At 41.6% G+C, this 15,292-nt stretch overlaps 2 protein-coding genes across 2 annotated transcripts in view; one reads left to right on the forward strand and one right to left on the reverse strand.

Moving 5' to 3' along the window:
• Positions 1-206: 206 nt before the first annotated feature.
• LOC120565688 (interferon-induced protein with tetratricopeptide repeats 1-like) lies at positions 207-7,199 on the reverse strand. Its single transcript, XM_039811617.1, has 2 exons — positions 7,015-7,199; positions 207-1,545 (listed from the first exon to the last, which is right to left on the reverse strand). Exons 1-2 carry the CDS (start codon positions 7,017-7,019, stop codon positions 237-239), a joined length of 1,314 nt encoding a protein of 437 aa, XP_039667551.1. The 5' UTR covers positions 7,020-7,199; the 3' UTR covers positions 207-236.
• Positions 7,200-9,902: 2,703 nt separating this feature from the next.
• trmt1l (tRNA methyltransferase 1-like) overlaps positions 9,903-15,292 on the forward strand; it is a 28,010-nt gene continuing 22,620 nt past the window's right edge. The window contains exons 1-4 of the mRNA XM_039811513.1: positions 9,903-10,007; positions 11,830-11,892; positions 13,026-13,139; positions 14,306-14,370. Coding sequence (XP_039667447.1) covers positions 14,314-14,370 — 57 coding nt within the window. The 5' untranslated portion in view covers positions 9,903-10,007; positions 11,830-11,892; positions 13,026-13,139; positions 14,306-14,313. The remainder of the gene's footprint in view (positions 10,008-11,829; positions 11,893-13,025; positions 13,140-14,305; positions 14,371-15,292) is intronic.

Consider the following 15,292-nt stretch of genomic DNA (forward strand, 5'->3'; position numbering starts at 1 on the left):
AACGCTCCTTTGGGACGTATTTCCCACCACCGCTAGTGACGCCAAATTATGAAATGCTCCTATGGGTCATATTAGAGGCTAGGAACAAATGACCTATGTGGTCGTATGGTTTGGAGGACTTGTTGGAGGATTCACTTCACAAGAGGATTTAGGATAAAGTAAATGTGCTCTAATTATTTGCATTAAATGGGGCCAAACTTTACTCCCTGGATTTAGAACCAGTGCTGTTAAAATCACTATGGCTCTTGCAGATTTTCCAGAAACTCTTCTATTTCTCTACACTTTCGGTTCCTGCCTTTGTCTTTAATTCTTTCCAGAAGTTTGATGCTGTTCCCACGAAAGAAGGACTGATGCGGTATCGCTGCTGCCTTCATGTGATATATTATTGACGTATTGCCATCCTTCCGCTCAAAGTTTAAATATTTTGCGTAGCCGTTGTAAACCATCTGTTTGTCTCCAGGTTCCAGATCACTTTTGAGCAGTTCCTGGTATATCTGCTCAGCTTTAGCCTGGCCATATTTTGACTTTGCGTATATATTTGCAAGGTCTATTTTCTTCACAAGTGAAGAATGAGGGTAAAGAGCAATCACCTCTTTATGGAGACTTATTGCTCTGTCTATCATGCTTGGTTTTGGGCGACTGTCCCTGAAAAATACTATCTTCCATTTGTAGCAGAGTGCAGCGCATCTCTTCAGATAACGCTCATCTGGATGGGTTTTCAGAGCCTCCTCTGCCAAATCAATGGCCTCATCAATAGAAACATAGTTTCTGTAAACCCTTATTAATGGTTTCATACCACTGTAGCTGCTGACAGGATTTCTCAAAACCTTTGTGGCTAACTCACGTGCTTCATCTTTGATTCTCTCTCCTTTCTTTGCACAATGCTCGAGATAGTACACAGCAATGTACAAGTTCTCTGGATCCTGTTCCTTGGCAATTCTCATTTTCTCCAGAAGGTCAGCCTCCAGCCCTGTTTCGCTGTGCTTAAAAGCATTCACTAACCCTAAGACGTAGCTGGTGTTCCACTCCACCATGTCCGGCTGCATCCTGATGGCTCTCTGGAAGTAATCTGCAGCCTCTTTCTTTTGTTCTTCACTGAACTTCATCAGGGTCCAGGCTTTCTCAGCGTAGATCTCTGGATGGAGCTGGTCCTGGGATGGAGATGGGTATTTATTCATCAGGGCGTTGACCTTTGACAGGTAAGCCTGACTCTCTGCTTGGTCTCCCAGGTGGTGGTGCAGCCACGCCAAGTTCCCGTAGTTCACCACCAACCAGGGACCCTCATCTGCGTTTCTTATCTTGCTGAAGGCCTCTGCAGCCTTGTTGAAGAAACTCTGGGCGTCTTCGGTGAACCCCAGCTTGTACTGAATGAACCCCCGCAGGTTGTAAATGTGACCCAGCCAGCTGTTCCCCTCCTCGGTGCCGATGTCCTCCAGCTTGTCCTTGCGACGTAACAGCATGGACTTGCTCATCTCCAGATCCCAGGTGAAGTGGCACTGCAGGGCCTCCAGTTTGGACTCCAGTGTTGTTTGACTCTGAGCAGCACTGATGGAGAATACAAATAACAAACACCTCATTAGCAGGCTCATGCAGTATGCTCTGAATTGTGCTATGTTTGGATAACTACTGTTCATCTCATGTGAAGGGCAGAAGGAAAATAGAAATGGAGTAAGGAGAATAGATGGTGCCTGTGAGTAGGTCAGCCATCGTGCCTGCTCCGCTCTGACTTTGTTTTTATTTATTTTTTGCACAATTCATTTCACTCTTCTCATCTTCTCATGTCATAAGACAGACACTTTTGGCACTCGGATTCACAACAACGCAACGGAACGATTGGGCCTCAGGAACAGGCTGAGGACCGTGGCACATCATCAATGCCCAGTATTATACTAGCTAACGTCCAGTCTCTGGAGAAACTAACAGTTTTCTACTCGCAGATCAGTCTGGCATCTTGAGATAGAGAAAATTTGGAGCCGTTCGCCAAACGACCGACCAATCAGCGTTGGTTTTGAGGCGGGTGTAGGTGTGACGCAACGAGAGGCGACTGTTCAGTCTAAACAACGTGGCGGCTTCCACGGATGAGATGAGCGTAGCTATCGCAGCAAGTTTTATCCAAATTAGAAAGTATTCCTTCATTGAAAGAAGAGCAAAAAACTGCACTGGAGGCTTTTCTCATAGGAAAATATGTTTTTGCTCTTCTCCCGACTGGTGTCAGCAAGAGGTTTGATCTGATTGATTGATTTGGCCCGTCTATAAATTTTTTTTATTTTTTTTTTTTTTTTTTTTTTTTTTTTTTTAAAAAAAAAATTTTTTTTTTTTTTTAATATTAAAATAAAAAATAAATATTTTTTTGCATGTAACTGAATTCAAATCTTTTGATATAGATGCAACATATTATAAACTGACAGCCCCATCGCTGTCATGACGTAAAAAAAAAATTTCAGAGAGGACAGATAAGCTTGTGCTTACACGCTCTCAGGTACCGACATTTCAACGTTTAACGTATAAAAAAAGGGGGCAAATTTAATGGTCGCACATGTGAGACTGGATGTAAAATTCAGTCGCACACTCTCAAATTTTGGTCGCAAAGTGCGACCATTTGGTCTGGAGCCCTGGCAAAATATTTAAGATATATAATGGGACTTTTTTGCAACAAAAATGCGGGGATTATGAAATCATGCAAGCCACGCATATTTTGCGTGGAAATCAGCAATTTATGCGGCAAAAGTGCGGCGGATTTGAAAAAATGCGGCCCCCGCATAATTATAAAGACTTTGGCTGATTATGCGTTGAATTATGTGATCGCATAATTGCTTTTTTCTGGATGGACTGAGATATATGGAGGTCAAAATTTTGCCTACATTTGGAGCGTTATTTAGCCAATTTCCCGACAAGCTAGCATGACATAATTGGTACCAAATGGATTCATTATATTGTCTAGGTTCACATTATACCACTATCTTCTTTGTAACTTTAGAACAGAGCCCGCTACAGTAAGGACAGTAGAGTCAGCCTAAAAGATTCAGGGCTTTTAAGAGAACATTCGGGGCTGGAGCACCAGAAGCCACCCCTTCACTCCGCCCCTGCTCTGCCTTAGAGGGATACGCCACCGTTTGTTGAAATAGTTCTTATCACGGTCTCCCCTGGCTGTAGATAGGTGGGCCAACGCATTTTTGTCTCAGTGCAAGTAATTAGGTTGTTTTTTAGTCTTTTGTCGGCTCACTTTTACTCCCAACATGCTAACCGGCAACATAGGATTCCATTCACTACGCTAAGCTAACTAGCGGCGGCGCTGCCGGTGTTGCACCGGACTAAAACAATGCATGCACAAAAAATTTATTGGCCCACCTATCTACAGCTAGAGGAGACCCCACCTATCTACAGCTAGAGGAGACCCACCTATCTACAGCTAGAGGAGACCCCACCTATCTACAGCTAGAGGAGACCCCATCTATCTACAGCTAGAGGAGACCCCACCTATCTACAGCTAGAGGAGACCTCACCTATCTACAGCTAGAGGAGACCCCACCTATCTACAGCTAGAGGAGACCCCACCTATCTACAGCTAGAGGAGACCCAACCTATCTACAGCTAGAGGAGACCCCACCTATCTACAGCTAGAGGAGACCTCACCTATCTACAGCTAGGGGAGACCCCACCTATCTACAGCTAGGGGAGACCCCACCTATCTACAGCTAGAGGAGACCCCATCTATCTACAGCTAGAGGAGACCTCACCTATCTACAGCTAGAGGAGACCCCACCTATCTACAGCTAGAGGAGACCTCACCCATCTACAGCTAGACCAGCTTAGTAAGAGACCTCACCTATCTACAGCTAGAGGAGACCTCACCTATCTACAGCCTAGGAGACCCCACCTATCTACAGCTAGGGGGAGACCCAACCTATCTACAGCTAGGGGAGACCCAACCTATCTACAGCTAGAGGAGACCCCACCTATCTACAGCTAGGGGAGACCCCACCTATCTACAGCTAGGGGAGACCCAACCTATCTACAGCTAGAGGAGACCCCACCTATCTACAGCTAGAGGAGACCTCACCTATCTACAGCTAGAGGAGACCCCACCTATCTACAACTAGGGGAGACCCCACCTATCTACAGCTAGAGGAGACCTCACCTATCTACAGCTAGAGGAGACCCCACCTATCTACAGCTAGGGGAGACCCCACCTATCTACAACTAGGGGAGACCCAACCTATCTACAGCTAGAGGAGACCCAACCTATCTACAGCTAGAGGAGACCCCACCTATCTACAGCTAGAGGAGACCTCACCTATCTACAGCTAGAGGAGACCCCACCTATCTACAGCTAGAGGAGACCCCACCTATCTACAGCTAGAGGAGACCTCACCTATCTACAGCTAGAGGAGACCCCACCTATCTACAGCTAGAGGAGACCTCACCTATCTACAGCTAGAGGAGACCCCACCTATCTACAGCTAGGGGAGACCCACCTATCTACAGCTAGAGGAGACCCCACCTATCTACAACTAGGGGAGACCCCACCTATCTACAGCTAGAGGAGACCTCACCTATCTACAGCTAGAGGAGACCCCACCTATCTACAACTAGGGGAGACAGTGATAAGCCCTATTTCAACAAACGGTGGCGTATCCCTTTAAGGCTTTTACTGTACACATCAGGGGCGGTTTTTAGTGTGATTGATTCACACGTCAATATATATGTTTTTTTATAAATGTGACGCCACCTTCACACTGGCACTTGAAATCAGCTCTGATACGACTTCGCAATCGTGTGAATGGGTCCGAATGAGTGCGGTGCGAAAATAATCGTCTCCGTCGGTCATCCGGATGCGTTAAAAAAGTTGAACTCGTACAACAGGCAACGGACCGTTCCTATCCGACAACCCGAGCGGAAGCTAGCGTTGCTATGGTACTGATAAACAAATCTGAATCCTTAACTTTTAATAATTTAAATAATGATTTCATAACGATATGTTGTCATGTAATTTTTAAATGTTTTCATGATTTCCTAACGTTATTAGGGCAGTTAATACAATTGCTCGCGTTAGCTAATCAACGCTAACTAGTTAGCGTTAGCTAACGTCAGCTAGCCTGAGCTCGCTAGCTCAAGTGAATTGACGTTATTCATTCAGACAGCATTCAGGGCCAAACTTTTGTCCACGCAGCAGCCTTTCTGTTCCTATCTCTACAGCCCTCAGAGGAGAGGTCAGAGAGAATTGGACATTCGGACACTGACAGAATGAGTCGTTCTCTCCGCACAATTGTTTTCTACTCCCGATTTTTACTATTCCGACGCTTTCAACGGTGTAGTACGACGTCCACTGGGGGCGCATTGCCATACTTATCAAGTATCCCGTTAATTGCCGGGAAAGTCCCGTATTTTACCCTTCTTTCTCACCGTCATCCCGTATTAGTATTTTCCCGTAAATCTCCCGTATTTTAACCTGCGTTATTAAAAAATAATAATAGCCCGGGCCCGAGCGGAGTAAAAAAAACAAAAAAACATTCCCAATCTGAGCTCTGTCACTAGCCTCGCAATAACTGCCACCTGCAGTAGCCTACTACTACAGGTACTGTAGGTGGCTGTTGTTGCAAAGAGACGGATGATGGCCGCTTCTGAAGGCTTTACTAATTCCCCATAGCAATGCAAGTTGAGAAAAGGTGTTTAGCATGGTACGAAAGATTGTTCCAGAGAATAGGAGGACGTTAGACAACAGAACTGTCTACGCTCTACTCTCATGTAAAATGAACCACTCTGGCCCAGCCCACAAATACACTCCTTCCAAAACAGTCTTAAAGAACGCAAAGTCTGCAACAAATTTGTACAATAACTCACTAAAGAAAAGTTATGTGAAATTAAAAAAGAAAAACTGTAGAAGAAAAGCAATATGAAATGAAAAGAATGTGTGGAATGAAAATAAAATGCAAATGTAAAGACAAGCAATGTTATAAATTGTAAATGTTTTCAGCATTCTGCATCAAGTGGTGATTTTAGCTTTCTTGTACACCTGTCTTAAAATGTAAGGGATACTGGAGCTTGGTTGGGGTGGTGGGACTACCGCTGACTCAAGGCCAAAACACAGAGAACAAGGAGGAGCTTCTTCCCTCAGGCCATTCTGGTCTGAACCAGTGACTTTCACAATCTACTCATCTGTTCAGACTGCACCTTAGCCCCCTAAAATATGAATATAAATCTTAAGTCTCTAAATAGAGCACTTGAAGTAGATCAGCATATTTGAAGCTGATGTACTTGCATGATCTCTCCTAATTTTGGGTTGTATCAAAATGGTTTAATGCACTTTTTGTAAGTTGCTTCAATAAAAGCATCAACTAAATGTACTGTCAGTTATAGTTTCTGTATTATAAACTATTCATGTTTCAATGTTCAAATAGAATAATTTATCGGGGTGTGAAAAAAAATCAATTCATATTCGAATCGCGATTTCAAGCTCTACCGATTCAAAATCAATTAATATTTAAAAAAAATAAAATAATTATTCTTTTTATTTTTTTTAAATTGTATGTCTACTGCAATCACATGGGAAAAGCAACTTCATTTACATACTGTGATTAATTTCTTTTAATCGAGAATCGTTTCTGAATCAAAAATCAATTTTGAATTGAATCTTGAACCTAAAAATCGATACTGAATTGAATCGTGACATTTTCTGAATCGTGCACCCCTAGTGATTTAGCATTTCTCCATCAGAATTGTATTCCTGGTAGGGCTTAAATCCCTGTGGCCTTTTCATTTTCTTACACTGCACTGCAACTTTTATTCTTGTATTTCATACCTGTGTTATTCTATTTTGGGCTGTGTTCATAGTGTTCTTTAACGAATGTTATTAATGGCTTCTAACTGTTCTTTTATGTTTTATGTAAAGCATTGTTGCTGAAATGTGCTAAACACAATTAAAGCTGCCTTGCCTTGGCTGACAGGGAAGAAGGAAGACAGGAAAATAAGGAATTTATAGCATAGAAAATATGAAAGGCAGAAGCAGCTACTCACCTCATAGTCCAGCTGTTTCCTCGACTTCTCTGAAAATAAGACTGCGGTTTCTGCTCTTGATGCTGCTTTCGTTTCGCTGGTATAAAGTCAGGGGATGTCCTCACTTGTGCTTTTCTGTAACTAAGGCTATTTAAGGTCGAGCCGCAGCTTTAAATGCTGGATGTTTACGCTGAAGTAGAAGCCAGTTGTAGAGGCGGGGCATGTCTGTCCTGCCTTAGCTTTCGTTTTCCCAGGAATGGAAACCTAGTGTTGAAACCTATACAGACACATCCGAACACAACTAAAACATGACTCATCAAATGTTCTCATACATTTTCTCTTAAGTTTATGTTTTTTTCTTCTTCTAGAAGATGCCACACTGAGTGAAATAACAATCCTTATATCCAAGATGCCACATTTTAATAGCTGCACCTTGCTTTCAAATGCAAACATTAAGATGTAACGTTTCAACAGCAAAGAGTTCACAACTTTAACCCTCTGGTTGTCCTCGGGCGATATTTGACCCATTTTCAAAAAGTTTCGAGCCTAGGCTATCAGAGAATGTGGGTTTCTTTCAACCAAATTGTCAAAAAAAATAATAACGTGCATGGTTCCATACGACGCTCTTCACAGGTGAAATAAATGACCAGTTCACTACTTTCATTGAATTTGGGCGTTTTATTCAATTATATAGCATCTAAAAAAAAAAGAGCTGATACAAGAACGTTGAAAAAATGACCAAAATATTGGAAAAGCTTTAAGAATATGGAGAGAAAACAAATAAAAATCAACATAAACATCGAAACAACATGACAAAAACGTCTGGAAAGCTTCCAAAACATTAAGAAAAGTGACAAAAGTGTCAAAAAAGATGAAAAGGTTGGGAAAAAAGTTTTTATTTCAATTTTTTGACCCAGAAAAACGAAAAGTTGCATGGTCGATAGACTGTAGCCTAAACACGTGTATTTAGTGTATGTGGACATCTCAAGGGGTTATTCCCATAGACAGTATATATATATAGAATATATAGTTACTCCTTATGAAGAATTTCCCCCAACTTAGCGAAGAGCATAGACAGTAGTAGGCCTATAAGCAAAGAGCGGCTGTCTGCAGAAGAGCTGTGAATGTGGTTACCTAGGAGACGCCTACTTTATGACGCTCTGCTGCCGCCTACCGGCGTAACCAGGTTACTGTTTCTTTGGGATTCCACTCATTTCTGTTATTTATTCTATTAGCTACTGTGTTCCTCACATCCTTTTATTTCTTTTTAGTGTATTTATTATTGTTTCCACACCATTATATTTTATTGTCTATTTATCCTCTACTATTCTTTATTGTTTATTTATTTTCATTTACCGCTCTATTTTTATTATTTCTCATGTGTATTTTTTTTTTCATTTCATTTGTTATTTCTTATGTATGTGTGTGTGTGTGTGTGTGTGTGTTGTGTGTGTGTGTGTGTGTGCTGTGTTTTTTCTTTCTTGTCTCTTTGTCTTTTTTTGTCTTTTTGTTTTTTGTGTTTGTTTTTGTCTTGAGTGGTCGTTTTTTTATCTCCTTCTTTCTGTTGTGTGTGTCTTGTTATTTTCTCCTTTGTTTCTTTTTCTCTTCGTTTGTTTTCTTTTCCTTTGTTGTGTTTTTTCTGTGTGTCTGTTTTGTGGTTCTGTCATCTTCAGTTCTTTTTTTTTCTCTCTGTGCTGTGCTGTGTTTGCTGTGTGTGTGCTGTGTGCTGTGTGCTGCTGTGTTTTGTGTGTCTGTGTGTGTGTTGCTGTGTGTGTTCTGTTCTCTTGCTGTGTGTTTCTCTCTCTCTCTTCTTTTTCTCTCTCTCTGTCTCTCTCTCTGTGTGTGTATGTATGTATGTATGTATGTGTGTATATATATATGTGTGTGTGTGTATGTGTGTATGTGTGTGTATATATATATATGTGTGTGTATGTATGTATGTATGTATGTGTATGTATATATGTATATATGTATGTGTGTGTGTATATATATATATATATATATATGTGTATATTTTGACCTCGGCAACCCGACTGCATTTTACCGCAAACTTGCGACTAGTTAACTTTCTAAAGCGGGCGCAAATCGCTTGTTTGCTCGGGACTCCAGCATTAACACATTGACAACATTGTATTCAGAATATAAAATATTTTTATAGGACTTTTAGGGCTGTACAATATATCGATATTACATCAATATCGTGATATGAGACTAGATATCGTCTTAGATTTTGGATATCGTTATATGACATAAGTGTCTTTTCCTGGTTTTAAAGGCTGCATTACAGTACAGTGATGTCATTTTCTGAACTTACAAGACTGTTCCAACTGTTCTATTATTTGCCTTTACCCACTTAGACATTAGGTCCACATTACTGATGATTATTTAATATCTAAGTGTGAAGATATTTTGTTAAAGCACCAATAGTCGACCCTAGAATATCGCCACAATATCGATATCGAGGTATTTGGTCAAAAATATCGTGATTATATATATATATATTATATTATTATAATATCTGATTTTCTCCATATCGCCCAGCCCTAAGGACTTTTTAATGTGTAAAGGTGTTCACGAGATAGATACCAACCTTTTGTGAACTTGTGGATTTCGCCAGCCATCTTCTCTCCTTTTTGGAGACCGTGTGTGTGTGTGTGTGTGTGTGTGTGTGTGTGTGTGTGTGTGTGTGTGTGTGTGTGTGTGTGTGTGTGTGTGTGTGTGTGTGTGTGTGTGTGTGTGTGTGTGTGTGTGTGTGTGTGTGTGTGTGTGTGTGTGTTTATGACAGACCTGCCCCCACTGATCTGTCTGAATCCGTAAAGTTAAAGTAAAGTCTGTGTGTCTGTTTGGGATTGTAAATCTGTAAAGTAAACCGTGATTGAAGGTATCTTGTGTATCTGTCTGGGAAGGTGGAGATGCCGGAGAGTCACCGCCAGCCGGCGACCGAGCTGCCGAACAGCCGGTGAAGACTGAAGCTGCTGCAGACGGCGACGCCAAGCCTTCAACCACAACCACCGGTGATTTAATAAGAGCTGTTTCTGCGTATTTATCCGTTTAAATCAGCGATGGCTTCGTACCGTCTGTACTCACTGACTTTAATAATAATAATTTATACTTTATTTATCCGGCAAGGGAAATTACAATCTATTCCACTCTGTTGTTCGAACACACATTAGTCTCACATTGCCAGACCTTCCTCCACAGCGCTGTGGAGGAAGCATTCTCAGCATTCCTGGATGGGCGAAAAACGTGCTCTGGTCTATTGGCGTTTCTTTAAACCAATCAAAAGCGCCAGACAGAGCCACAGTCAGTGGGAGTTTTTTTGTGATTGATTATGTGGCACTTTTTCTTAAAAAATGCGACGGAATATGCTATATATGATATTTATGCAATTTTAATGCGATGAAATTGCGTGAACTTGCAAAAACTGCGGTTTGATGAAAAAGAGAAAAAAAAGTGATTTTTTTTTTCCCACCCAACACCCTGCTTTTCGATGATGTTCACGTTGCGTAATTACATCACTTCATAACGTTCCCATGGCAACAGGGTTGAAAAACATTTCTCAACTTTCTGCTAAGATATATTATGGGACGTTTTTTGCAACGAAAATGCATATTTTGCGCAGAAATCAGCAATTTATGCAGCGAAAGTGCGGCGTATTTGAAAAAATGCGTTGAATCGCATAATCGCATCTTTCTGGAGGGACAGCACGGTGCCTCTGCTAAATAGCCTCAGGAAGGAACTTGTTTTGGTGGAACATGTGGACGTTCAAAAGTAGTTTTAGTCGTGCAACAGAGAACTCCGATTGGACAGATAGTCTAGCTAGCTGTCTGGATTTCCCCTGCAGAGATCTGAGGAGCAGTTAACCATAGTCCTCACAAATCAGCCGGAGGTTAGAACGCCAACACAGAGAAAGAGACAGAGGAAGGGGACGGGACATCTGGTGTAAGGCGTGGATATACTAGAACGCACATTACACACAGGCCTGAAATACAGATACATGCTCAGTAGGGCTGAATGATGAATCGTTTTTCAAACTGATCAATCGAATCAATGTGAAATATTTATTATATTTATTATATTATATGTTTTTTCATAAGAGAAATGCAGGAATAATGTTACATATCACAGATTGTTTACACTAATGTCCTATTTTCAGGGGATCTTTCACTTATTTTTTGTTACTTTATTGAACGGGATCGTAGAAGGTGCAATATGTAGCTAAAAAAATATCCCAGATCAAATCGTAATCTTACAGGGTTTCCGCAGGGCCTTAAAAACTCTTAGATTCGTTGAAGTATTGTTTTCTAGGTCTTAAATAATGTTCCTACGTCAATGTAACGCTACCTCTAATGCTCATTGAAAAGTTCCCGCAGCGCTTTAGAATTATTATTAATTTTTATTCTGTGGTGTTGTAGTTTTTTCAGTCGCTAGTCCAAATATAGCCTATAATTCGCTGTATTAGGACTACAAATGAGACCAACATGCAACTTATATTGCAGCCAATCTAGAAACCAGTCTTATAATCCAATGAGGAAATCGGGGAATTGTTTCCGGACTCTTGACATCTGACTTTGTACCTATATTATAGGTCTTAAATTTCATTCATAATGGTCTTAAAAAGGTCTTAAATTTGACTTTGTGAAACCTGTAGGAACCCTGATCTTAATATCTGGCAGGAAAATTGCAATTTAATTTTTTTCCCCCCCTAAATGATTCATTTCTAAATGCTCCGTGGAGCTGTCAGAGGGAGGGGGGGCTGCAGAGGAAACTTCAATGACACAGACTACAACTTTACACGTGTTTTTTTTTAAACTTCTTGTCCCTTTCTACACACAGAGAGACACATCTCCATCCAAACTAAACTGGAAGGCCTCGAGGGGCTGGTGGACCTGAATGGTGGTAAGTTCACTTCTGCAGGAAATCTTCATCATCCTCTTTTCTTCTGTTGTTTTTATTTTGATCAAATTAATCAGATGACATAGACCACTGGTTCTCAAGATTTTTTCAATAATGTTCCCCCTTTGAACAGTTTTTTTTTTTTTTTAAGCCATGTACCCCCTAACCAGCGACCAGCGTGAATATTTTTTTGTAGAAAAACAAAGTCTCTATAAAGAGGAAGAGTACAGCGATGTCAGCGATATATTTACTAAACAGCAGCCTTGGACCTGGAAAACATTTAAATGATAATGGAGAAAGGCGACAAAAACTTAAAAAAAGACGGTAGAAAGAAGGAAGGAAGGCAAGAATAGGTCGAAAATAGTTATAAAAACTTAGAAAACAAACCGTAGGAAGAAGGAAGGCAACACTAGGGGCGACAAAAGGGACAACAAATTCAAATAAGCGACAAACTTCGAAAAAAGTGACAACAACTTTTTTTTAAAAAGCAAACAGAACTTTAAAAAAAGTGACAAAAATTTGGAAAAAGAGACAACAAACTTCGAAGAAAAAAAGAGAGTAGAAAAAAGTGATTAAGAAAGGCAAGGAGAGGTCAAAACAAACGACAAACTTCAAAAACGATGACAAACACTTTGAAAAAATCTCACATACCCCCTGCAGTCCTCCAGAGTACCCCTAGGGGGATACGTACCCCCTGCAGTCCTCCAAAGTACCCCTAGGGGGACACGTACCCCCTGCAGTCCTCCAGAGTACCCCTAGGGGGACACGTACCCCCTGCAGTCCTCCAAAGTACCCCTAGGGGGACACGTACCCCCTGCAGTCCTCCAGAGTACCCCTAGGGGGGACACATACCCCCATTTGAGAAACACTGCGTAGGGTTCATATATAATAATTCAATAAATCAGATGACCTAGACGAACCATTAGGGTACACCTTGACTTTTACAGCTGCAGAATATTGTTTGTGTATTTTAATACCCAGGGCTCGGTTTACACCTATCACCATTTCTAGCCACTGGGGGACCATAGGCAGGCTGGGGGAACTCATATTAATGTTGAAAAACCTCATAAAGTGAATTTTTTTTTAAGCAGTATATTTTTGTACTCTTTCCACCTCTGGTTTCCACTGATGATCAGCGGGACGTAAGTCGTGTCCTCTGTGTCCCGAGGAGAAGTTTAAAGCCTGCTACAGCCACAAGCTCCGCAGACACCTGCAGAACCTCCACTGGAAAGTCTACGTGGAGTTCGAAGGTAGGAACGTTAAACTCAGAACACACACGGTATGTTAGAGATCAGCAGGTCTGTCTCTCAGTCGGTGTTCCAGTTCATCTTACAGATGTTGGATTTGGCCGAATCCTGAACCCCCTGGTTGAGATGGTGCTGACTCCTCCCCCCATCCTCAGTCCATGAACCCAGTAAACACATGAATGAAGTAAACGGGGACTGTCCTTCCTTTGCTGTACCTGAAGTTGCTGCATTCTGGCTGCTGTCTGGAGATTCCTTCGTGCACAACTCGTATTCTTTCAGATGTTTCAGACCAGATGTTGTAACAGCGGCCATGTTGTGTATAGTTTAGGGTCCTCGCCACCACCAGACCAATCAGCATTGCAAATTGAACATGTAGCTGGACTTGAATGGTCTTCTTTAGACTGAAAGTTCTGCCAAACAACAACTTGTTCTGCTCACCAGATCCATGTCCACTTCCTCACAGCCTGCTGCATTGAACGCTCCACCTACGTAAACACCTTCCCCTAACCAGCGTAGCGCGCTTAGTGCAAGCGTAGGGATAAGTTCGGTGGAAAAAAATTCTAAGGTTCAGCAGAAACCAGAACCCTGTCAAAAAGCCCAATATTTGGCGTGTATCCGTACCGACCAGTCAAGTTCCTCCACACCAAACTGGGAAATCCATTTCTTAATGGAGCTGGCTTTCTGCACGGGGAAACTGAGTAGGTTTACATGCACACCAATATTCCACTATTATTCCAAATATTACAATACTCTGAATTTGATACGTGTCAAGTAAACAGCATATTCCTGTTGGATATTCAGAATAAGGCCTTTTTTCCAAATATAGCATTTTGCGATTAAGACATGTGGGCTATTCTGGTATTATTCGTTTTTTAGAGGCATTCTTTGAGTCAAAATGTAAGATGATGATAAAAAAATCGATACATCATGCAGCCCTAATGTAATGGCCGACTTTGTTTTGAGAAAATATCGTATTGTTGTCCAGAGAATCAATAAAGTATTGTGTCGTGATGAAACTTGTGATTTACACCCCGATACTGTAGAATGTCTGAAAAAGTAAACAAAGCTAAAACAAATAATGCTTTCCAAATGTTTGAAAGTGACATCTACTGATATCTAGGTCTCAGGAAATCATCAGATCCTAATTCCTAATTGTTGACCTTTAACAGGCCAGAGGATGTGCATCTGCCACCTGCCCTGCAGAAACCTGAAGCCCAGCTCCAGTGGAGATCAGGTGAGAAATGTGACACACAAACTGTCTGCAGGTCAAGTTCCCTTCAGTTGGAAACATGCAACGCATCCGTACTGTAGAAAGGTCATCATTGCACTATAACGGGGAAAACACTCTGGCTTTGTTGGTATTTCTTCAAACCAATCGCAATCGTTTTGGGCAGCTCTTAGCTCAGATGCAGCAACGGTGCTGTTTGCTAAATATCCATCCGTCCATCTTTGTCCGCTTATCGGTGGTTGGGTCTCGGGGGGCAGCAGCTCCAGCAGGGGACCCCAAACTTCCCTTTCCCGAGCTACATTAAAGGACAAATCCGGCGCAAAATGAACCTAGGGGTTAATAACACATGTGTACCAAATGCTTTCCAGATTAAAAGATTTACAGAATTAAAATCCAGTCCAGAGTCTCGGCCCTTACAGACAGAAGTTCTCAGATCTTGTTGTCTCGTTGGCATCTTTGCATAAATTACTGCCGCAAAATAGTTTGTTTCATTCGGGTTGTACGGACAGTAAGCGGCTCTATTCACACACGTGGCTCCATCGGACATTACACAGACGTTGTACTTTGGAGCTGGCAGGGTAGAGACTGTTTGATGCTGGGCCAACAAACCAGTGTTTCCTTCCTTTAGTTTAGCAGTGGGGGCAGGTCTGTCTGAACAACGTAGAGGAAACACTGCATACAGCTCCTCTGGGTAATGCTAGATAAGTTTGCTGCAGTGCATGTGCGGAAGGGGCTCAAGTTAAAGGAGGAAATAATTGGAATAAATGAAGAGGAGCAGAGGTTCCCAGGGGGGGCGGCAAAGATCACAGGGGGGGCGCGCAAGTCTTTATCTGGTTTGAGGTTGAGGAAAAAAAAATATTTGCACGTTAAACAAATTATGATAATACACTAGAATATATAATGTATACAAAAGTCTGTATGAAAACTA

This window comes from Perca fluviatilis, chromosome 9 (genome assembly GCF_010015445.1).
Source record: "Perca fluviatilis chromosome 9, GENO_Pfluv_1.0, whole genome shotgun sequence".
NCBI classification, from domain to species: Eukaryota; Metazoa; Chordata; class Actinopteri; order Perciformes; family Percidae; genus Perca; species Perca fluviatilis.